General features: G+C 41.2%; 1 protein-coding gene across 11 annotated transcripts in view; it reads right to left on the bottom strand.

Moving 5' to 3' along the window:
- Positions 1-25,772, bottom strand: part of LOC140371470 (receptor-type tyrosine-protein phosphatase delta-like) — a 517,665-nt gene that overhangs the window by 42,532 nt on the left and 449,361 nt on the right. For 5 of the 11 annotated variants that reach the window (XM_072458627.1, XM_072458628.1, XM_072458630.1 and 2 more), the window contains exons 12-20: positions 13,784-13,972; positions 12,762-12,770; positions 12,132-12,149; positions 10,248-10,358; positions 9,633-9,644; positions 7,100-7,369; positions 3,869-4,450; positions 3,401-3,546; positions 1,906-2,050 (exon numbers count right to left, since the gene is read on the bottom strand). In XM_072458627.1, coding sequence (XP_072314728.1) covers positions 1,906-2,050; positions 3,401-3,546; positions 3,869-4,450; positions 7,100-7,369; positions 9,633-9,644; positions 10,248-10,358; positions 12,132-12,149; positions 12,762-12,770; positions 13,784-13,972 — 1,482 coding nt within the window. Of the gene's footprint in view, positions 1-204; positions 511-1,905; positions 2,051-3,400; positions 3,547-3,868; positions 4,451-7,099; positions 7,370-9,632; positions 9,645-10,247; positions 10,359-12,131; positions 12,150-12,761; positions 12,771-13,783; positions 13,973-25,772 lie in introns of all 11 variants that reach the window. The other 6 variants (XM_072458633.1, XM_072458631.1, XM_072458629.1 and 3 more) reach the window with 4 other exon arrangements.

The following is a 25,772-nucleotide window of genomic DNA, read 5'->3' as shown; positions in this document are numbered from 1 at the left end:
CTTCAGAAAATACCATACCATGTGTTGAAATTGAGCAGCAAATTTTAAAAAATATTTAAAAAATCTAAAAAATCTCGTAGTTTGTGTTAGAAAAAGTTCCAAAAAATTGGTAACAGGAGCAGGCAAGAAGACGCGGGTTGCGAAGAGGTTGTTAGTAATTGTTATGGGGGGCGGGGTTAAGCAGCTTGAGGGAGGGGCACGTACCGTCCTCCTCTGTCCGGACCAGTTGAGGCAAGCTCTCCGGGCCTGATCCCACATCTGTCTGGGCGGTCACGGTGACGCGGTACTCAGTCCATTTTTCCAGGTTTTCCAAAAGGTACTGAGTGCTTTCTGGGGGGATGTTGCTGATTTGACGCATAGTATTGTCCTCTCCATCGATGGCGGTGTATTGGACGGCGTACTTGGTTATAATCCCGTTTTGTAAGTCCATTGGAGGTGGCCGCCAACTTACCAGGATCTTAGTGGAAGTGGGGCTAAAGCACTGGATGTCCTGAGGTGGGCCAGACGGCTCTGTTTGGTTCAATCCATTTTGAAGTTTTTGGGGGGGGCATTTTTTCAATTGTTGGTTGATTTGGAGTGGATTTTGTTGGGAAAAGGGTTGTTGTTGGTGATGATGATGGTGGTGGTGATGATGATGGAGGTGGTGGTAACCAAAACGGAAAGGGAGAAAATAAAACAAAATGAGGACACATCACACAGACTTATGAGGATAAATTAAAAGTTGTAAATCAATGAGAAATATCAACATAAAATATAAAGGCTTGAGCCAACGCAAAATGCAAACAATGGTGATGAATGTGTGGAATCTCGATACATAACCTACCTTTGCCATAGAGTAAACAGAAGAAATACATAATCATTCACCTTGCTAATGTATTATTATTTGTATTATTGGTATTTTTACTTTTCCCTCTGCATGAATTTGAGAAAAGTATAAACCATTCCAACTGAAATAAACTTTGCAAGCAATTACCATCAATCCAAAAACATAAAGGTTGATGCTTGAGCTACGTCAAAGAAGAAATCTTGTCACCAACCTTTCCGAAGCCTGTTGGTTTGTGGTAAAAGCCTGACTGTACAACAAAGAACTTCCCAAGGAGACATGTCTCATTAAGTACTGTAATAACATGATCATGCACTTCTCTTGACGTACAGTATATCTCGCCCTCTGGACCTACCTGCTCTGAGTCCTGGACTTTCACAGATCTCAGATTCGATTTATCTCATATAGAGAGCAGCTAAACTTCAATGAATGGCTCATTTAGAGGGAAAATATTGTTCAATTTCAGGGGAATGTTCAAAATCTGAGATCTCTGGTTTAAATAAATCCTAACTACATAACAATTACTTTGAACGTTCTATGATGAAGCCACTGTTTTTATTTTAATATTTGATGATGTTGCTCCATAGAAAGCTCAACACAGGATTATACACATTTGGGCTGACATGCAATGGCAAGAGACAAGGCCTTTATAGACCAATCATGCCCTTTTATTTCACAAGGGTGTTTGCCACATAAATATTTTAAGGCCCCATCATTTATTTGGATCAAAATCTCTCTCACAACAAAGGTGGAGGGAGAAAAGTTTTTCTAACCTTGTCTCTCAACTTTACAGAAAGCCCGTGTACGCTGTCCATGCAACCTTTTCAAAGTGAACACTGCATGGTCACGTAGACTTGAAAAACACTTATTTACCACCTTCAATGTTTACATTTCAACTATTTTCAAATGCATCAAATCTGTGGGAGAAAAACTGTACTTTTCTTATCAGCAGTCAAGACCTTTGTGACATTTTTTATCACTTTTGAAGGGATTTTGCAGCGCACATAAAGTTTGGAATGCATTTGAAAATGTGTTCCGTTCCAAACCGTTTAAAGCTCTGTCAGATAAGGAAGAAGACCTACGTGTCTGAGGGGTCTCTGCCGAGATCTCGTTGGTGTAAGCTCCCACTCCATGTTTACTGCGAGCAGCCAGTCGGAAAGTATAAGTTGTGAAGGGCTTCAAGTCCTTCAGCAGGTACGTGGTGGTTGGTTCAAAACTGATGCGTTTCTGTGGCAAAGAGTTGCACACTGTCAAATTCTACTGACGGGAGACGTACAAAACACGTTTTGACTTGTTGGAATAGCTTGAAATAAAACAAAAATTCCAAAGTAGGATATTGGCAAAATGAATTCAACAAAAATACTATAGTACTACAACTTCTTCTACTATTGCAACATGTTTACCCCTATGTAACTCTGCAATTACAAATACAAAGAAACACGATACAACTTGTCCTATTGATTACATGATATTTTGCCTTTTTATACAGGGTTATATCAGTCTGGTCACCATTCCCTCCATCGCACCTTGAGCCAAACTCAGCCAGAACCGTGCAATCAGATTTATTTATTTCTGTGACGTATGTGGTCACGTTCTTCACGTATGTGGGCACGTTCTTCACGTATGTGAAGAACGTGCTCATTGGTCACCATCGTTTAGAACAAAATCAAACTTCTCTCACCTCAGATTAAAAGTTTAGTTCCTTACTTATTGATGCAGAAATTAACAATGTTTTTCAATTTCCAAATAGCTGTTTTCTTTCTTTTCTCTTTCCCTCTTAAGTAACCATGTTTGTTTTGATACCGCCGGACCATGCATATTCCTGATTCATAAACTCTTGGAGAAGTTCTCAGGAAACATGGTATTATCATCATATCCATCATTTAGATTCACAAATTTAACTTGAGCATTTCTATTCGCGACTACTAGACTCTAGACTCTATATATCCAAAAATATCTACCCCCCCGATCTGTAATCTGTCAATATTTTTGGCCTAGACTGTTCAAAATACAGCAATTGCTAAAATAATTATTGTTGTATGCTTTTAACTCTGGACTATGAATCTGTAATAGAAGTTTATTGATGAACTCTGCTGCAAACGTGACATTTTTCTTAGGGTGACTAGATGTCCCTATTTACCCGGGACAGTCCCAGTTTTGTGCCCTGTGTCCCATGTTCCAGCAAATGTGTACAAAACCATTGATTTGTTCCAGTTTTATTCAAAACATGTCCCAGTTTGACCACTTTGAGACCTGCCAACTGTAAGGAATATATTGCTGTTTCTTTAGCCAAACTAGAAAAAAATCTGGCTTTAGAATAACAAACCACAAAAGAGGCACTAATTTCTAAAGAGGTATGAATGATCTAAGTGCATAAAAATGTACTTAATTACCTGCGTTTTATACACTTTTATCACTACTTCCCATCCCAACCCGGGTGTGTTCCAGTGTTCAAATTTGAAAATCTGATCACTGTAATTTTTCGTCTATAGAAAGCTCACTCTTTGTATGTTTGCAGATAATCCCTTAACGAGCAAATTGCCGATGTTTAAATACAAAATATTTCCAAATCCTTACCTCATCTTTGTCATCCTTCTTCCTGTACATCAGCTCATATCCTGTGATCTGGTTCTCCTGCCCGGTCTGCGCTGGTGCGACCCATGAAAGTAAGATACTTGTTTCTGATTTGGCTTCCCCTTTGAAGTCAGTTGGTTGGGAGGGAACTGGAATCGGAACGAGGGAACACATTCATTAGTCTTGCTATAATTTTTTCCCCACATAAAACCATTAAAGCCAAAAACACAGATGCTACTTTGTTGTCCCGACTTTTCAACTAGGGCCACGTTCTATCTCAGAAGCCCTTCTCTTTCAAGCAAAAATAATGGAGAAAACTTTGTTCACGACCTTTTTGTGCGATCAAGGGTGGCACCAACTACCTGATGTTTTCTCCAACTATCCACTAATGAGGGTAGAGGATCAGACGCCGAAGAATAGCGAGCGTTTTGGAGTTTAGCAGTAATTATGCATTAAACTAGTTTCGCTCACCTCCTGTTTTGGCTATGATCTGCAGATCCGGTGAAAGTGGTCCGTCGCCCACCGAAGTGTAAGCCAAAACTTTGATGTAGTAGGTTTTATTGGGAATGAGGCCTTGGATGGTGACAAAGTTGGACCCTCTGACTATCTGCTTCTCCCATATATTCACATGTTGCGTAGAATCCAACGTATAGTAGACCCTGTATCCCATAATCTGCCCGTTGGCTTCCTCCGGTTCGTCCCAGTGGATCACGGCCGTCGTGGCGCTCAGCATATGCCCCCGAACCTGCCTCGGGGCCGTGCTGGGCGCTTGCTCGGCGGTTTTGGCTTCGATGATCTCGCTGGACGGCCCTCTCCCGATGTTGTTCACGGCCACCACCCTGAACTCGTAGTCGGAGTACGGGCTGAGGCCTCCCACGCTGTAGCGCGTCGTGGCAACGCCGTCGATCTCCTTGTAGTTGTCGTCGGAGTATTTGGACTTGTGCTGGATGATGTAGTAGGTGACCGGCTCGGGGTTCCCAGAGTCCCAGGTGAGGGTGATGCTGGTGGCGGTCCGCTCGGTCACAATGGGGACACCGGGAGCCTTGGGCAATGCTGAAACGCAAATGATACTGAATAATTACTCGGGTTGGAACTAAAATATTTCGATAAAGCAGTGTTGGGTGTGTACTTTTGAAACATACTGCTACTAATACCTCAAGTACTATTAAGTCCCACAACTATTGATATTACTAAGCAGATACAATTCTCCAAACTCTAGTAATGCTCCTCTTTATACTTTATTCTGTTTGACCATTTCCAGAATTTTCTTAAAAGTCAAATACACTTTTTAAATTTTGTTTTGTTACGTTTATTAGTATAGTATACTCTATTTTCAGAATCGCCATTATTCTTTTGCTACAGACCCGACCGGGAGAAGAAATAATGTTAACAATAGATAAAAGAAGCTACATTTAGTGTCACAGTAAGACTAAAACACTATAAATCTGTCTTTTTAACGGCTAAACCGCTCTGGTGAAACCGAAAACATTTACATTTACTGTCTGCATTTGTCATGAATGGACTGTATATCTGGTAAACTGTGCTACAAATTAGTATGTAAACCAGGTGAAGACAGGGATTTGACAAATACATTATACATTATTTATTGCCTCTATCTACCACTGCTTTTGTCGGTAACATTTAAATTAGTCGCCACAATGGCCTGAGGCAAAGTTCCATACATTTTTAATTAAAATATTTCCTCCAAAAATCACAATATTGCACAGTTAGACCACGTTAATGAATTCACCATTCTAAGCCACAGAGACCTCTCTTAATTTGGTGAGTGTTGAAGTTTATTGCTTGTGTTCATTTGCCAGCTCACTGCTCTCAATATTGATGATGTACTGCTCCGTATATTATTCCTAAAGGAGGCTTATAATCTTTAACAATTTCCCCGTTCACGTTTGCCCAAAAGAAAGCACCAAACAAAGGCATTCATACTGTACATAAAACAATGAGCAGGTCCGGTCGCAGCTGCTGGAAGCCTCGCCGCCGTTAATCTCCCATTTTCCCAGTGTTTATAACGTTAATAATTTAAAAGGTAAATTTATCGCTTTAATTCCCCTCACCGTGGCACATGGCAGCAGATATCAGAGCAATAGATTGTCTTTATATGCCACGTGAAGTGTGCTTCTGGGGAGCGCCGTGCCAGACAGTTATATTGTGACTAATCTCTATGTTACGTCGAGGAAAAACAAAGCGCAGCAGTGTGAAAGCCCCCTCGTGTACGTCGGTGGTGGGGAGATATCTTTCTGGTATATACAGTCGATATGATTACAGAAAGATAAGTACCACTGCCTACATGGAACATCAGATACTAGATTCACCCCCCTCATGTGTCACTTCGAGCTTGTGCCTTTGCAGATATCTAGCCGGGAGATAAACACTTCACTAAATTTTCCGTGCGGGATCTAATGCGGTGAGGCCGGTGCCGGGGCCGGTCTGAAGCCTCCCCCCCCCCCCTGTAGATGACTTATCGCGCGATGTGAAGGAAATAACTTTCTTTAAAGAACTGCCACCGCTTTCCGCCAGCTCCGAGCGTTGTGGATTTCTAGACGGAGATGTACAGGAGTTTGGAGTCGGTTATATTTTTTGCTGTCAACAGATTTTCCTTTTATATCTGTGTTTTTGTTTTCTTACTTGTGGTGGGAATCGCTGGCAAATGCTCTGACTCTTACAGGTTTTGCACTGGATGATGATCTCCAGTTGTCATTGTGTCCTTTGGCGAGACACGTCAGCCACTTTGGATTTTGAATGAGTGTGTGAGTGATTCTTTCTGGTTAAAGGGGCACGGAGTCGCAGTTTGGGATTGCACAATTCACCCCAAAGCAGTTGAAACTACAGCTTACTGTTACAGAATGAAAAATGCACTGTAATTGTAAAGTTGTCAGCCATTATTACTATTATTAACGGTGTTCCCTCGTTATTAGCACTCATTTGTGCATGTTTTGTCCTGTATTAGAAGCTTCAGTCTTCACCTACCCCCAGTCTTTGCACACAGCCCTGTACTTGTACTGTACTGTACTTATAAATAAAATATCGGACTCCGGGTCATTCGTGTAGCTTTGAAAAATGTCGCATTGTCACAAGGAAGTGGATGACACAATTATAATGCACATCGAACAAATGAAAAAATTACATTTGGACTTAATTTGCAAATGGGCAAATTTGATAAACTTTGGACTAAATGGGACTTGACAATTGGACTTGCGGTGCCTTCATTTAATTTGTCATATTGTATCATCACGACTATTTTTCATTATTTATATTTCTATTATTATCATTATTATAAAGAAAAAGAAAGATAAATGTCACATTGTCATTTTTCAACAGTATAATAAACGCTAAAATGAAAACCTGCTGCTTTCTTTGGTGAAACGTCACTGTGAAGAGGCGGGGCTTATAAGTTCTGAACAGGAAGTCACCGAACATGTTTCTATTTTAAGCTGTTTTACATCAATATTAAAGTTTACAATGAAGAACATTTTTATTTGATTTCACTAGTTTTATAGTGAGATTTATTTGATATTTGTTGTGTCATTTATACATGTATTGTGCAGCATTATGAAAACCGTGTGTGAAAATGGCTGTATAAATTAATAAAGTTAATAAATATCGATTAAAAAGCATAATCATTTCTTCTTTAAGGCTAACTCTAAATACGCCATTAAATAAGTCGTTTTTTCACATTTTCTTTACCTTTGACGGTGATCTGCGCCACCGCCTCGATCACCCCGAGCGTGGACAGGGCCACGCAGGTGTAGTTGGCCGACTGCCGCACGTCGGTGAGCTCCAGCACGTTGCGTCCGATGGGCATGTCGTCCTCCGGCGTCAGGTCCTCGGCGCCCAGCATCCACTTGACGTACGGCATGGGCGACCCCACGGCCACGCACGTGATATTGACGCTCCCGCCCGGCATGATCTCATTGTCGGTGGGCGGGATGGAAAAGCGAGGCGGCACGCGGCGGACTGCAAGAGATCGTCAAGGCGCGTCAGCGGTTGCGACCTCGGGCGGGATCGGCTCAAATCGGCTGAACGTGTTGAATTGACGCGTTGAATGCAGATTTGGTTCGGTAGTCAAGGAAGCACGTACACACATGCACGCACGACGGATTGCATCACTCTTAATATACGGGCGAGAAATGGAGAGTGGACAGCGCTTGAGGCTGTCTACTTCCAGCTGATGTGAAATAATGTGCCCCAACACATTCTCACATCACGCCACAAAAGAGCACGCCAACGATTTACACATAAAACAAAGAATATTTATGTTGTCCGCATTTGAGGTTCTGCCTATGCACTAGGGCCATCAAATACAATGCACTTTTTATCATACTAATAACCAGATCTTGTTGTACTCCATCCATCCATCCATTTTCTACCGCTTGTTCTTGTTGTACTAGTCTTTTAAATTAGAATACTATATATGTTTTTGTTGTATTTTGACAGCCTTAGTGTTTCGACTAAATAACAGCCAATAGCATCCATAATGTACATTGAGATATTTAAGGAAAAGAGGTTAGCATGCACACAAGGAAACAGGTGACAGGTTAAATCAGTACGACAAGCTACACACAAAATACATAAAGTTAGTACTTTATGGCAGTTAAAAAAAAAAAGAATTGTAATTTTTGAATGTTTGATTTAGGTGTAGTAAAAAAATATATATATATCAAGGTTATAGCACATAAGAAAATTAATATTTGAGTGTGATTCTTGTGTAAACGTTCAAAAACTCAAGAATTCAATGCGCTCTAATCTGGTGTTTCCCATCGACTAATGCACAAAGCAGCAGCAAATCTCCCGGGAGGAAATCTAGACGAACTGTTTGCATTATTAACTGCGTTCTCATCTTCAATATTTAATTAATATGGAATTGGCTCGCGCTCCCCACAGACCCAACATTATCCTGTTCATTTGCATTTTACATTTGTCATGTTTTGTGGGCGGCGCCGCATTACACTTTCATGAATTCCTGTGTAGAAACATCCGCGGCATTGGAAGCGCGCGGTCTCGGGGGAGGGGCAGGTTGGCGTTTACTGCTTGCCACTTGACTTCTCTAACAGTGAATTATTGATTTACTTTTATTCTCATCTCGAACAAGGACTCGTCCGTTTAAACGTTTAAGTGTGAACTTTGCGGCAGACGTGAAAACTGTATTAAAATTGAAATATGACTAAAGACATAAAGTTTCTGCTATTACCACGTTTTGTTGTAGTTTTACTATTGCTGCAGTTATGAATTTGTAAGATTAAGAGTTAGGCCTGGGCGAAAAAATATTCACGTTTTGTTGGATGGATCGATCACAAATTTCAATTCAATTCGATTTTTAGTTTAAAGTTTTACCCGGTGCCATTTAACAAAAAGAGATTCAAAATTGTCTATATTTTTGTTGTATAGGCCTTGTGTCTTTTATAACTGTCCTATACAATTAAAATTTACTTACTTTTATAAAAATCACATTTATTCCTCCAAATAAATAATTCTGCTCTGAAACAATTGGATCTCTAAATTCCAAATAAAAAACACAACTATAACTCCAGTCAACAGAAGTCAATACTACTGCAGTCTATACACGTTTTCTGTAGTTTTCTTGTTTAGATAATGTAAAACTGTAAACAAGCTGTAATATTTTCTTCTTCTTCTACTTCTTTGGTGTTTTATGGCGGTTGGTATGTAAGTGTTACATTACCGCCACCTACTGTAGTTGTACATCTTAGACTTTAGACTTTTTCCATACCTTTGTGTTTGCTGAATATTAACGAATCCTCTTGGCACATTGGTAATATTTTCCTTTTGCAGAAATTCAATGACTACTACTTTTACCATCACTAATAAAGTAGTGTAATGTATGTTTAAAAGCACGTTGTATATATGTGCACTTTTATTTTCAGTCAGAAAGGCAGACAAGAGAAAGGGTTAATGGGACAAGGGAGGAACAGACTAAGCACTGGCAAGAAAACATGCAAATGGGCCCGTCCCACCGAGGCAAATTTGGTCCGGGCCCCGCCTCAGAGATGCAAACATGCGCCACATTTTAGACAAGCAAGCGCCGCGACAGGGACTCAATGTTCAGTATGAAGCAATGGCCGTCAGACAAAGAGAACTCGTGTGTGATTCAAATCAGAAACGATGGCGACCAAAAAGAACAAATCATGAACCTTGACGTTTTACACAATGATTTCTTGCAGTACACATAAAGTCGATTTGCGTTAGAAGTAAAAACACCAACCTTCTCGTAGCTCTGAGGAATGTAGGGAATTGGATGCAAAATTAAGAAATAAAGGAAAGGAGAAAAAACAAGGAAAACACAGAGAGTAGAAGGTGTTTAAGGTGTCCAGATGCCACACTTCGAAGGACCTTGCATTCGGTAATTGCTTATCGCAGCAAATTCATCTATACACTGGCAATTTCAAGCACAATGCAACATTTAAATGGTCAATTTTGAATTGCCAATGTTCAAAAATGTTCCGAACCAATCTTTTCTCATTATTTTACAACAAAAGATGTGATTAAACGTCCATCTAGTTTGATGAGGAAAGGGATCCAAGAGGTGTTCGCTACCGGGAAAGAGTTGGGACTGATTGTTAAGGAATTTTCACTCATTTCTACAAACGAAAACAGCATTCTTTTCAATGGTATTAGGAGAAATAAGGGCCAGAACATTTACAGATCAGTTGTCGAGGTTCAAATCAGTGCAGGTAAGTTTCAGTGCAAACAAACGTCAAACCCAAATTAACGTACTCACAGCAACATTGCGGAATATGCTCGCTGCAGACTTTTACCGAACAATTAAACTCTAATTACCAACTTGTTAATTTCTGAGCTATCCATGCGTTTCCCTTACCTCTGACGTATAGGTTGGCCGGAGCGGAGTAGCGCGTGCCGTCGTTGTTGGTGGCCACACATTCATACTTGCCCTGGTCGGACTCCTCGCTTTGCTCGATCTGCAGCGCTCCTGGTTGGGGGGAATAACAAACGGGGCAGTGGGGTTGGACATGGTTAAAACGGGCGTGGCAACAGGTCGGCAAGCAAAAGTAAAAAAGAAGCCCCGTTCATTTTTTAGTTTTGCGTTGCGCTCATAGCTTGAGTGGCAATCGGCTTTGTACAAGTCTATCGTTTGGTAAAAGCCCTCATCATTACGACAGCCTGAGCCACTCGCCGAGGCAAAGTGGAGACTGTGATCCGACTACGAGTGGCGGCTTGCTGTAAATTGTAATCATGCAAGACATCGCAGAACAAATATATTGCTCCTCGTATCAACCTAAAGTAACAACGCAATAGAAAACGGAAAACGTACGCCATCTCCTGCGTTATGTAATTTGTATTGAGAACGGAAAGTCACACAGAAATCTAAACAGACACTCATCCTAGAGCCAATGCAAAAATCGTTTGAGTGGAATCAGGGGCAAACCCTTGAATATACAACATATCACTGGACTGGTCAATATGGGGATGAGTGAGTCTGCTTAAGGGAGACATGGATCAAACAAAAAAAGGTTTACAATAGAAGAAAGCAGCATAACAAGGGGAGACAATTGAAAGAAAAGAATTTAGGTATGAATTTTAGCATATTCAATCACAAATCGGCTTTAATTAATCAATCAATCAATTTGTTCAAAAAAGGCAGCGTGTACAAAAATTGAAAAATGCTGCTCGTGTAGTTCAAAAATATTGAAGTATCATGTTAAGTAAAACCAACCAAAACGAACCCTCTGAAACAAAAGTTTCTGACATGCAAATCTTAGCAAGAAATGTATGTCGACGCAACTTACAACCTTCTGACAACCCTTAGCTGAAAAATAAAATGCAATTGTATTAGAAGACAAAATTCAAAATCGGCCTGAGCCAACAAGACGGTATCCAACAACTGCTTTAGCTGAAACAGCTACAAAAGACACCCATAAAAATCCACCAATGGGATCAGCAGTGTGGTGTCTCATGACCAGGAAAAATGACTGTATGCATCAACAACACTCCAACTCCATGACAAAGGCAAAAATGAGCCAATCGGGTCCTCGCCAGACTCTACAGTTTGCCTTTCCCAAACCCTGAAGAAAAAAAGTCAAAAAGTAAAATATTCCTCAAACCCAAGAAAAGTAAGAAAAATAGGTGAAAGAGAAAAAAAGCACCTTTATCAACTTTATCAAAAAAGTGGTTGTTTGGGCTTTTTTATAGAGGTACAGGAGAGGAAAGCAAATAGAAGAATGGAAAAAGCTGGCAAAGATAGAAAGAATTCTTTGGGAGTAAAAAGCAGAGGAGAGGCAATGTTGTCTTCAGCATGCCTGCGTGATTCCACTGCATCTGTGCATACTTTTAGTGCTGAACAAGAACAGCTAAGGGGGAAAAATGTTGGTTGTTTTAGTTGGACAAAAAGAGGGACACATGATTCGCTATGGCCAAAAAGAAATAAAAAATGAACAGAAAAAAATATACTTCAAAAAAAGAGTTGTCATTGGATATGCTTATTTGAGCCAGAGCAAGCATATCACAAGTGAGCTTAACAGGCTCTGAAACGGAATACAAAGGAGGAAATAAAGCATAGACAAAAAATGGAATACAAATTTAGTGGAACGAAACAGGACAAATAAGGAAGGTCCCGATGAACGTAATGGGATTTGGACTCAGTAAACAGGACAGAAATGGAGGTGATTCGACTGAATGGATGGATTGACAGCAAGAATGAATCTGTATTATTTTCATTCTGTGAAAGTCAGTTCAGCACTCTTACCTCTTATTGGTGTACCACCTGGGTGGATAATATGAATGCAAATAAGATTAGAAAGAAGAAGCATTAGTACGTGTAGATAGAGGCTGGGGGCTTTGGAAGAAGAATTAAATTCGATTTAACAGGGCACGTAAATAGAGAGAGAACAGAGATAGAGAAGTTTGCTCATGTCTATTGGCAGAAAGACAGGACTTATCAGAAACCATAGGTCAGAGGTCATTGTACAGTGTGCCAGGGGGAGGGGCCATTAGTCATTAGTCTGTATGAGAACATTAGTTTAAAGCCATCCCTGAAGCTGAGCTATGTAAACGTGGCCACCTCCCTGAACACAGACTACTATAGCTACTGTGTGTGTTAAAGGTTCAAGTGAGCAGTGAGTTGTGAGTAGCTGGGTCAGTGAGTGAGTAACACAAATGTGAGGTTACCCTGTAAGTCTGTGATACTGCTATGCTAATGCTCACCCTGCAGGGCTAATGTGCACTGGCAGTGCAGGACATTTACACTGGTGAGAGGACAGTGTGTCCGGGAGCCCTGACTAAACCTGCTGTTAGTAAGTCCATGCCATGCATTTTAATAATTGTTGGAAACAGAGAAATTAGTGGGGTGATGTGTGCTTTAGAGCTAAGCACTTACCAAAGGATTCTGTAGATTTAAAAATACAGAGAAAAGAAAGACAGCATAAGAATAGGATTATATTCTTAGAGGTTAAGTTTAGTTAACATGGTTCTGTTAAAACTTTATCAACTCTACATTCAAATCAGGGTTAATTCTACACAGATCAGTTAATACAAGCCAGCAGTAAGGTTAAAAAGAATTAACACGAATTAACAAAGGACAGCTGTGAAATCTGCAGACAGGTGGTCGAACATACACGGATTTAAGTAGTTTAGCCTGGCTGTTAAACTGCATTTAGGAAGAACCTCTGGATATCGGGGGAAGCTGCAGGCAAAGAAAAGGGAAGCCGGGGTCTTAACTTTAAAGCAAAGGCTGCTGGAGCAATAATGAAGAGGAGGGCAACGCTGCTGTCTGGCATTTACCCACTACTATGATTCATATCCAAAATTAGTTCTGAACCTTTGCAAACAACCAAGTCAATGTAAAGATTGATCTTTTCGCCGTCAGCAGAAATATCACAGCAAATTGTGAAATCCATATTTGTTAGCTGTATTTTTAGTTTTATCGTTACGTTTTTTCCATCACTCCTCAGCGCAAGTGTCGAATATTAATCCTTTAAATAAAACAAAAGAAATGGTAGAATGGGATCCAAAAAACACTGCACCAATGCAGCGGAACATAAACAATAAAATACAACAGAAATCGGCAACAGAATTTATTGGTCACAGCAGTGAGCAATGAGCGTACAGGTTAGAGCAGAAGCCAGTAAGGACAAAAACAGGGGCGACATCCCAAAAAGGCCATTAAAAAAGTACTGGAAGACAAGACGGACAACACACACCAGGGTTTACGGGAAGAAGATAACGGGTAGTAGTAGAAACAAATGCCGTTACCTATAAAATTAAAAGCCAAATGTGAAGTTAAATCATGGGAAGAAGAGAAGATGAGAGAGGAGACGGAGGGGAGCAGAGCTGAGAGAGAGCGAGAGAGAGAGAGAGGACACAGCGGTTTGGTAAAGAGGTGGAGCACTGGAGACCTACCCGATCGGAGCTGTTTAATGCGGCCATTGTTGTTGGTGGTGTTGACGGGCAGAAAGTCTTTGAACCAGGATATGTCGGGGTCCGGGTTGCCACTAGCGGCACAGAGCATGGTGGCAGTGCGAGTCCGCTCCACCACTTTTAACTGTGGGCCCATGTCTATGGTGGGGAAACCCTGGGGCAATTGGTCCTCTGGAAGAAGGAAACGGGAGGTTAGACGAGTTCCGTTTGAGATAGAGGAGAAGTGTGTGCGGCGGAGGTTTTGTAGCCCAGGGCAAAAATATCCAACACCTCAATGGAAAATGATAATAAGATGGTCAATTCTGGCCCGTTTTGTCAGCTCATGTCAACTTCCCTGGTGTTTGACGTCCTAAAAGTCACTTTAAGTCGCACCTGTTTTCATAGTTTTGGCCGGGGTGCGACTTATACTTATATACTTATACTCCAGAGCGACTTATATGTGATATTATTTGTTATTTTCACACTTGCAACCGTGTTTCATACTCCAGTGCGACTTACATGTGTTTTTTTCTTCTCTATTACGCATTTTTTGGCTGGTGCGACTTATACTCCAGTGCGACATATAGTCCGGAAAATACGGTAATAGAGAAGAAAAAAACATAAAATAAGTTGCACTGGAGGATGAAATGCGGTTGCAAGTGTGAAAATAACAAATAATATCACATTTAAGTCGCTCCGGAGAATAAGTATAGAAGTATTAATGTAAGTTTAATTCGCAGTCCGGCCAAAACTATGAAAAAAGGTGCAACTTATAGTCTGGAAAATACGGTACAAACATTTAATAATATTTGAACAATCATGAACTTTAAGACTACAACAAAGCATTTATAAATAATCATTAACTAACCATTGACAAAAAACAATATTCATAATTTCCCCAAACCTTAACCCTAAGAAACTATTATTAAACATGTGTTAAGAATGAGGTTTAACACATATAGAAATGCTTTGTATCCACACCTTTTGTATAACTTCTTTAGACGCCTCACCTTGCCTGATTCCCATTGTATAATTTGAACTGAATAATGTGTGTGTCCTGGAAATACCTCAAAGCTTTACATTTTGTCTCTAAAAACAGTGAATGACGCTAGTTTTCGTCTTCTGGCACATTAACAGCAAAGTCGTTTGTATTGAGCTTTGTGGGTTATAAAAGCGAGGGGCAAGACTTTACCGCTTTGTAGATGGGGATTACAGAAATGTGCATGAATAAAAAAAACACACACACATTCAGGTAGATTCTGAGGATACGAGATAGCATAAATAAATAAATGCGCACTATAGAGGCTTTAAAATCACCGCTAACCTGACGACGGACAAAAGTGTTTGGGGAAAAGGCACGCAGAGCGACGCACGCAGATTAATGAGTGAATGGAAAGCGCAACAGTGCGATGTACTCGAGCGAGGTGCGTCTCTGATGTTGTTTGATGAAGGCAGGTGGCTTTGTGCTCGTGCGGTGTAAGATGAGATGCCCGGCGAGATAGTGCCATTGTTTCGGGGAGACAAAAGAAGACGGGAGCCGCTCTGACTCAAACCATGTTAAAAGTCGGCGTATTTACACAGAGGACGCGTTCGGACCACACACTCTCACTGATGGATTTCCCTTTGTGTCACAGAGCGGATCAAATGGCGGCCTGTCTGGCGTTTACGTGGAATTTTCGAGAGTCAAATGCTAATTATGTAGCTCTACAATGAGCTTTTTTCATCAAATACCGTATTTTCCGGACTATAAGTTGCACTTTTTTCGTAGTTTTGGCCGGAGTGCTACTTATACTTCTATTTATACTTATACTTAGTCTCTGGAGCGACTTATATGTGATATTATTTGTTATTTTCACACTTGCAACCGCATTTCATACTCCAGTGCGACTTATATATGTTTTTTTCTTCTCTATTATGCATTTTTTGGCTGGTGCGACTTATACTCCAGTGCGACTTATATATGCTTTTTTCTTCTCTATTATGCATTTTTGGCTGGTGCGACTTATACTTCGGCGCGTCTTATAGTCCGGTAAATACGGTATTTTAATGGAAACCAAATACTTTGAACACACAAGTCAGAACAAGGTTTTTGGTCTTTAAGCCTCTGTTAATTTAGTATCAGTAATTCAGTTTTTAGTAACTTTTCAGTTTGTAGTATAGTATGGCATTAAACTTACAGTACAGATGACTACAGTATTACACATCTACTGATTACAGTATTTCTCTCCACAGATCTGACCTGTAACGTGGCCTGGTTGTGTATCTCCAGCCAAGTAAAGAAGTAGTTCCACCAGAAAAGTAATTAAAGTACTGGACTTTTAATTTACTTCTACAGGTAGGACAAAAATAAAGAGATCTCACTGGTTAATACTTTTCCCGTGTGTTTGATATTTTTGTTGTAAAACCTGTCGCTAAATGGGTATTTTTGAGATGAAATAAAACGCCGTTCTCGGTGGTCTGTTTTATCTGCAAAGCACGACTTTAGCAGGTTTTCGCGCACCTCGACTCTTCCTTCCGTTGTTGTGATACGGCTAATTAGTGTCTTTCGTTACTCTCATAATTTTCACCTTTTTTGGGGGGGGAAGAGACTTTGTTCATTGAATTTTGATGAGGAGACTGGGAACAGCTTTGAGACGCCGTAGCCCGTGCGCAGCCAAACGACAATCGTGGCGCCGTTCCAACAATGCTTTTGGGTGTCTGGCACGGCGAAGCGACTCCGCGGATAAATCTTCACCGAAATAGACTGTTTTACAAATGAGTGACTTCATACTGAACTTTTAAACGCAACTTTGTGTCCCGGGTTGAACCGTTTTACCTGTACGCTAAAACATAAGACGCGTTTTGATGAATCGCTTCGTTATTAGACGCTGCTGGACGGTCAAAAAGGCGGGAGATGGAGGTAAATGCACTGTGTAGGTTGTGCTCAGACTTCCCTTCAGCCCGTTCAAGGTCGAATAGACAATTAGTCAATTCGAGAGCGAGTCAAAAGTATACCCGATCAAACACAATAGCTCGGAGCGCGCCTCAAAGCATGGATGCGTGTTGAATGCAATAATTGGATGTGACAAACCATGCAAAATAAAAAGCACCTCCTGTGAAATTACAATATATTCTGATACAAAGGGTTGGAGCTCATAATTTAGCTGTCTTTAAAGAAATCCAAAATTCTTTCTATGATTTCAAGTTGCCGTGTCTTGAGCAAAAGAGATGGTGTACGGCAGACATTGTTTGGAATTGCGAATGGATTTTCATGCTTTTTAGAGTAAACGCCGTGCATTTTTGCCCGTATTAACGGCACGGTGACTCATTTAACGTGTAGGGAATAATTCGAAAACGTTACTGGGTCAAGTGAGCAGAGGGCACTTTGTCTCTGTGCTACGTGAGGCTAGCCTTGAACTGCAGCACCGCCAGCACATCGAACTTGAGTCAGAGCGTTTAAAATCAATGGGCTGTTACAAAGGTTTCTGGCCACTAGAAACCACTCATTTTTACACTTTATTTACAGCTCCTTCGTGGATTCCAGCTCATCTTGTACGGCCATGAAGTCAAGACATCCACCAAGAGGAATTCCTCTTCACAATAATAATCAGAACAGACTGAATTACCATGGTGATAATAGATAAAGGAGGAATGGACGATCTAACACAGCTGTGATTAACCACACGCGTCCAAAGATCAGATTGATGACTAAGTTCAAACTAGAAAGTTATTGACTAAACTCAACATTTTAAAAAGGAACCTATCCATCAAGTGGGGCCAAGAGGATTGTAGTTGGGACTGTAATATGATGTTAGGAAAATAATGGTATTGAGCATAAGATCCCAATGGGGCTCCTAACTGGATTGTGTTAAAATCATTTCATTGCAGTCAATGCACTTTCTGTGTTTCACTCTGAAATGTACAGAGGGCAAAGCTAAGGTGGGAAAGGGTTTAAATGTATATTTTGCCATTTCCTTATTCTGGCTGGCTGAGATCACAAGGACACGTTAAGACAAGGACAGTCCTGCTTTACAGGTCCATAGTGTATATTTAACAATGGATCTACACTCTAAATGAGATGGAAGGGGAGAAATGCTGAAGTCACCTTCGTAAGAAGTGCTGAGCACTGGTGGCTGATATAAAAAGGCTCCCAATGACAATTTGCACACATTATCCAGTGCCAGGATTTCAGCCATATGACTCTATGGTGCCAAGTGTGCGCGATGTAGAGAGGGACGCTGGCTCAGAAAGGCCTTTAGTGAGCACTTTTTCGATGATGACATAAGGCTTGGACATAAACGCAAACCATTAGTAGATTATATCTATTGATCACCCTGAGGAAATATGAGAGTTAGTGAAACCATCAGGACGTGGGCTGAATTCAACTTTATATAACAGCTATTGATGTATAGCATTTGTTCTCACTCAAGACACTTCCGTGGCTGTGTCCCTAATGCAGGCTCTCACCTGCTGTGGAATGACTTGTCTGACAAACTCAAGCCATCGCTTCTGCTTGTTTAGGCCCTAATTACATAAACTTAATTGAGTCTCAGCAGATAAAGGTAGCGTTCAAATTTGATCAGGCCTGTTTACATTTTTCTGGCATTGCGCTGCCGCTGAGGGCCCATGTTAAATCACGATAGTGAACTGTGAAATTTGGTAAAACATGGCACAGTGCGACCTTCAAAGTCACATATTTATCTCATTAGTGTACGTTTACTACATCATCAATGTCCTTTTAACTGAAGCTGATGGGTAAACTGTCACTTTCTGTCTCTATAGTTGCTTGGCAGCTGCACAGAATTGGATTTGGTCCAACCATTTTCTTTTCAAGCAGAAAGAAACTTTTCACCCTGTGGTTGAGGTTATTCTTTGAGGAAAATCCCTGCCGGCCATAATGAGATATATTTGCTGGACGTTTGTGAGTGGATACAATCTGCTCAAAGAGGCTGTCACAGGTCAGTTGCCGCGGCGGTGCAGTGCAGAGGAGGTATTGTTGTTTCAGAATTGCTCCTAAACCGAAAGACGCTGGGATTATGGAAGTGTGGGAATCTGGGGCACACAGCTTCCAGTTGAACAATATCCCATTTTTATACTGTTCTGAGCTCAAGTATTTCCCTTTTTGTTTCGAAATCTGATTTTGGGTGCTCCTCTCCAGAAACCATTTCAGACAATACAAATAGCGTTACCTCTGCAGTGTGACAGCACAAACCCAAGAGCCAAGCATAGCATTTTAAGGGTTGGTAATTTGATTAGAGCTATTTTTATGCTCCAAAATATTGAAGCGTTTCCTGCCCTGAAGAAGAACGGGGGAAAAACCATCACAGTCTGACTGGTTGCAATTAGCAAAATAGTACAGACTGCATCATTTTGTCTTCTAATAACAAAACATGCTCTTATAATGCAAAAAAGAGTCTTGTATTAGTTTTCTTGTTCATATATTTGTCTTTTCTTCTTAAGCGTATATAAATCTAATCGCACACTTGCTCAGCATAATTAGACTAGTGTTTTATATATGACGTCAGTGATTCCCATTAGCAAAAAGACATTGTCCAGTGCAAATTGTTAGCACTTTCCAGACGACCTGAATCCTCTTCAACTGCGCACACTGTTCGACTCCTCATTCTGGCTGACGTATTCAATTATTATTTTTTTTTTTTTTTCCACTTTGGCATGGGCGAGGGAACTGTTAATTATGCTTTTGTTTTCGCACAAACAAAATTACTCAACCAGACGTAAGAGCTCTTGATTAACAAAGGCAAGCGGCAATTCCATTTGCTGCCAATTGAATGACGGCATCTGCTTCTGTCTCGCTCTTTCTCTTCCCCCCACTCTCGTAACTTTTGATGGCGCTGTGGCTGGTCCCCCTTGTTGTGGCCCACTTTCTGCTCTGGTCCAAGCGGTTCCTATACAGTCCTGCACCTAATGATTGACTGGCTTGAAATCTGAGTCCACAGCTTGCTTTATCAGCTACCTCCAGCTTGGTTAACTCTCCCTTGGCCGTCTTGGACAAAACTTGCCCGACTCAACACTCCATTCATCATCCTGCCCATAAACTTTTGTTGCCGAGAAACTTCCCTTGATGTATATTTTGACAAAAGCGGCCAGACATTTAAATAGTTTACCCGTTGTCGACACGAGCCTTGAAAACTTCGCTCGCATCGGACGTCTGACGCTCGTGACCGCTCGTGACATGTGTTGTCCGGTCGAAATAAGATTAGATTTTGCCCCGGAGCAGCCCCTAGGTGAGACGTGACTGGATAAACGTGTTCCCGACCAACCTGCGTAGGCCTAATTTGTCATTTTAATCTAATCACGAGGAACACGATAGGCTGTCTGCCCGCGAGTGTGTGTGTGTGTGTGTGTGGTTTTGGAAGCGTCTTTACTGTTGAACTCGGATTGAACTACGAGACTTCTCTGGTTTTCTGATTGCTGACAAAACAAACGGCTGCGATCGTGTGAGAACAAACCCAACCGAATGCCTTCAGCTACGTTTTTTGCCTTTTGAGGTACGAGTTAACTGTCAAAAGCATCATGTTTTGTCAATTAACATTTCCGAGGCAAGTCAGAACCAATGCCAATGCTTCCGGGGTTCGCAGATGTTAAAGAACATGACTGATAAATCACTGGTTCTTTGAGATGACAAATGTCCACAAAGAGTTTTGGAGGATTTTGTTTTTGTTGGAAAGCTAGTCTTGTTACAAAAATGGTCGATATTTGAATTTTGAGCACTTAATTACCAATGAAACATGCCAGTTCTGGGTAAAGGTACAGAACACAACTCATTTTAATGTTGTACCAATGTAGAACGGGAGAAAGTGTACAAACTTTGTGAACATGGTATGGAAATATGAGTCGAACATTAGTTGATGTCCCTAATGTGTGACACAACCATACTCTATTTGAACTCTCCATCATGTTAAGAATATAATTTCCCTTCAGGTTTATTAGTTGATTCCAGGTGTAGAGGTTGCTAATGAATATGACTGTGAATGTGTGCACTTGGCTCAATCGGCTAATTCCAATTTCCCGTAATGGCGTTCTAAGACGAAGGGCCCACTTCAACACAAAGTGGCATTACATCTCGATTGCTTCACTCCTAAAATGTGGATTGTTAATTTGCTGGACAAATACATTTGCCTTTAGGAAACAGCTTAAACCCAACGGTAGAAGTCGATGTAATGTCGAGTAAGTAGTAAAATTGACTTCCGTTCTTGTGCTATGGATTGGACGGGTAGAGAGTTTGGTGATGAAGAACACTGTTACGCCGCACCCGAGGAGGAAGGTGGGGACGTGAAAATGTTCCCTTTCCCAGAGTTCACTGCTCTCTGTCTAAGTGAAAAATGGCATTGTCTCCCCCTTTGCCCTGCACTGATTGTTTTCTCCATAAATCCCCCTTTGAGATTGTGTAATTAATTGAATGCAGCTTATTTGTCATTAACAAACCGTCGCCTAATGCCTGAGATTATGAGGAAACCATGGTAGAGTCAATCTATTAATCATCTCGCCGATTTTCCAAGAAAAACCTTCACAGATGAACAATTCAAGTCATTCTTCACTCTCAACGACTTTGCGGTTTAAAAACTTTCACTTCCCGGCAACTTGGCGCATCTCTGTTGAATAGTTCTCCGTCTCGTAATATTTTTACGTTATTGTATATTAGGTAGTGGCACAAATATAGGCCACAGTCAGCCAAGTGTGGGGGAATGTCCCTTTCCGATTGCCCTTTGTGTCCAAAAGCTCCATAAAGCAATAGTATGAGTCTGAGCTGTATTTGATTGAAATTGGAGGGTAAACCCAGGTCAGACCTACTGAAGTTTGAGCGTACAATGACTCTGCCATCCCCCATAGACATTTTTATGAGCATTGCTGCTGGGGCAGATTGGATCAGCCAAGCAAAGGGCATGCAACAGAGATGTATGCCGCTTCTGGCAAGCCGCCCCAACTCTCCCTAGGCCCTGTATCATTCATAAACATGACGGATTAGCTGTGATATTCCTCCATTTACAACATAAGCGACCAGAGTTGGGAGAGGAGAATGAAAGCAGAGAGAGCGTGTTAGTGTCGGATGCCCCTTAGGGCTAGTGCTAACATGGATGGGTAAAGGCGGAGATGAAAAGACGAGATGAGGCAGGAAGGGCGGTGACTGGGCCTTTCTCTGCAGGCCTGGCTTAGCAGGAAGCCAGGCACAACGCTGCATTTACCCCCGCCCCGTACTTTGTGTGCAAACTCCTGTCAGCGCTGCAGATGCTCTATACAGTGACACCTGAGGGACTCAAAGACCATTTCCACATCTGCCGTACGTATAATCATGCCTTTTCGCAGCGCTGGCTCCATTCTCCCCGCACCCACCTGTACTCGAGTCGCTGCAGGTTTTAAAAGATGCTTTGTGTCAGAAACCCTGCCTTAATCTGTCTTTGTCTTCCCTTTGCCTGCTCCACCAGCACCGCAGCCTTTTTTTCAGCCTTCACTTTGCATATTCCATTTGCTGGTTGTTACCTTGAGCAATGATTCCATTTACTTCAGGAAACAGTGGCCCATTTATTTTCGGTTTGGGGAGCGGGGAAAGAATCTGTTCTTGTCATTTTCGCCGCCATCAGCATTATTTTGATTATTGTGGGTAATATTCAAAGTAGAAAGTAGAAACTATTTGACAATGCTTTGAGCTATTTACAGAGAACGGGGAAGATGAATGTGCGGACTACCTCACTTGATCTAGGAAGAGGAGTAGTAGGAGTATTAGGCGAAGTTGTAGAAGATCCACATGATTTGGTTTGCTAGATATTGGTATAACACATTTGTACATCAACATTTTGTCCTCTGAAATGCACGTTTGTTCGTTTGTTTTTCACTGAGTGCCAGAGACAACGGGAGCCACAGGCCTGCGTGGTGCCCAGGTGAGTGTCTGTGTCAGTCAGGAAGCGGGACAGAAGGCAGAACTGTGAGACACTGCCCTGCTTCATTAGTCTTTCATGTACCGTGTACCTGTTTGTGACCACAAACAGTTGGTCACAAACGTACTCGCAAGCAGTTGGGTCAGATCGATTATCAGACACTGCTGCTGAAGTTTGAATGCTTCTGGTTTCATTTACCCAATTTGTATTTTCTAAAATCTACACTTCATTGGCCATATTGATCTTGTGGCTCAAAGTCCTTCCAAGTGACAACAGTTTTTCTTTTCTTGTGTGTTTGAATATGGATGGACGAATGCCACGCTTTTCTGATCCTAAAGTCTACCATTTCTTGGATGGCCTTGGTAACCAGAAATACTAATACAAATAAGTGAAAAGAGATTTTTTTACCTGCCCCGCTGCAATATTAAACTGTAGACCCTTGCAAGAGTGATGTGCACACAGTCTGGTACCAATGCCACAGTCTTTGGAATTCAGAAACAAATCTTTGTTGTTTATATGTTCGTAATATTTGCCAACAACTAAAAAAGTCAATTCCTAACTTGCAGTTCTTTTTGCTAAAGTTCACTAATTGAACTGTTGTGGGTCGCTATTATTTTGATATGAAGCTGTTCTGACTCAAACCATGTTAAAAGTCGGCGTATTTACACAGAGGACGCGTTCGGACCACACACTCTCACTGATGGATTTCCCTTTGTGTCACAGAGCGGATCAAATGGCGGCCTGTCTGGCGTTTACGTGTGATTTTCGAGAGTCAAATACTAATTATGTAGCTCTACAATGTGCTTTTTTCATCAAATAGCATATTTTCTGGACTATAAATTACACTTTTTTCATAGTTTTGGCCGGGGTGCGACTTATACTTATATTCATACTTATTCTTCGGAGCAACTTATATGTGATATTATTTGTTATTTTCACACTTGCAACCGCATTTCATACTCCAGTGCGACTTACATATGTTTTTCCTTTGCTAAAGTTCACTAATTGAACTGTTGTGGGTCGCTATTATTTCGATATGAAGACAAAATACTCAAGATTATGTTGTGAGACATTTTCAGCCTAAAGATGAATGTGTTTCCAAGTAGTGATCCATCAGCTTATCGGCTTCTTCCACGACTTGCTAAACTACCTTTAAGGATGCTTGGCACAGCTGTCGGTAACATAGAAGTATTGACATTTGATCTCAAGCTCGATAGGCTTTTTTTGAACTGTTGTGATGTCACGTCAACCCACTTCTTTAGGATTAGGACTCTACCACCTCCACTCTGAGCTCCTACTTTACAACCTTCCTTCAAGACTCACAGTGCCTGTTCTTTTCACTTAGGACCATCTGTTTATCGGCGCGGCTTATGTTCATCGTTCTGTATCAGGTGCAAAAATGTGCGACAGTTTACCAGATTGCAGGTTGTAACTTAAGACGGCGCCTCACTGTTTTCCGGCGTATTTCCCTGAACAATCACTTTGTGCCTTTGCTCCATGACAGTGCCAGATGTGTGCATGCATAGGAACCTCTGCATTATCACATGGCATCATCTGACTCTGACAACTACGGGTGACGGGCTGTATACGTTTCTTAGGGGACCTGCAGGGGGAAAAAATGCAGCAAACATTTCAATAATTTATCCTGCTAAAAGCTTGCAACAGGAGAGGAAATATAGGGATTATTCATGCCTGCTAACATCCTGTAGAGAGAGCGAGAGGGAGAGAAAAACAACCTCTTGGCTTTCACAGAGCCCTAATGGAAAAGAAGGTTACACGAGGCTTTTCAGTGTAGTCGACAGCCAGTCTCTCAAAGTGTCTATTGGTGGAGATGGGTGTCACAGCAGGCGGTGGGTGGCGTTATTTATTATGGAAATCACTGTATTGAAGCTTCATGTTTGCAGATTTGACAGCAAGATTTGAACTTCAAAGTTGATGATGAGGACATGGAAGTTTTCATGTTCGTCACAAGCCCTGTCTTGATCATTTTCAAGCACGTTCCAATACTTTAGAGACACCTGCTTTTCTCCATGGAGATGCTTTTGCTGTAGCTTGAACGTTCCACTGTGTGGGATTAAACTGAACTATAAATGGTGTTTTGACTGCCAAAAATGCCTTGGAAAACATGAATTCTTACTGTGAGTGGGTCCACCTCTCCGCAGAGCTAACTTGTAACTCGGCTTGGTGGTCACCATGGAGATAGGCTTGTTTAATGCCATACTGTGGAGCATTCAAAGCAACAACAACACCATTGAGGCAGATCCTCCACCGAAAAAAAATGCATATTAAATTCTCTCTTCGAGTCTTGTTTTAATGAGTCATAGATATTATTCAACCCTTCATCTCCTACGCAATCATGCTACATAATGTTTGTTTAAATATTGCAAACTACAAATGATAAATTGTGAGCTAAAATAATGAATCAGTATACAATCTATCATTATAGCCATTAATGTGGCAGGCCTACTCTAACACATTAATAAGTAAATTCCCAAAAACTTTTCTGGCCACATCCCTCAAGTACATGCCAAGTTTGTTTGCCTACTATAAAAAAAAAAATATATACTCTTTTAAAAGTTTCAAAATCATTAGAGAAGCTAAGAATGATCAAGCAACAGCCAATTAATCCACTGGAAAGTTAGTTTGACGTGCAAATAAGATCAAAGGGACCAGCGCTAACGTCCCACGGCTGCTGCGAATAAAACACCCCTACTCACATTTATAGTAGTATCTCACTGACACCTACTCCACAGTATTTAGTAACTATGTACGCTACACGCTGCAGTGCATTGATTTTGAGAAAGCAAACGAGCCGCTTTTATGCTATGCTAACAAACCCTTACACATGCAACGTCTGTGAGATTCTACGAAAACCAAGGATCAGATTAAAGCTATTCGAGAACTGTAGATCTCTTTGACTTCTTTCCAAGCATTTCTGCGTTTATGGTTTTCCAATTGTACCAGAACTTGATATAGTATGTGACTACGCCAGCTGTTCTTGGCCAGAATGTGTCTCAGCTTGCTTGCGTTGGAGATTTGGAAGCTGTTTGCTTGAGGTGAAAGAGACATCTATTTACATAGCGTTTAAGATGAACGGCATTACAATGACTGGGCATCTT

Source organism: Eucyclogobius newberryi, unplaced genomic scaffold (assembly GCF_026437365.1).
Source record: "Eucyclogobius newberryi isolate DKJ021-1_F unplaced genomic scaffold, fEucNew1.0.hap1 SCAF_22, whole genome shotgun sequence".
Classification (NCBI taxonomy): domain Eukaryota; kingdom Metazoa; phylum Chordata; class Actinopteri; order Gobiiformes; family Gobiidae; genus Eucyclogobius; species Eucyclogobius newberryi.
This window is presented reverse-complemented; position numbering and strand designations above follow the sequence as displayed.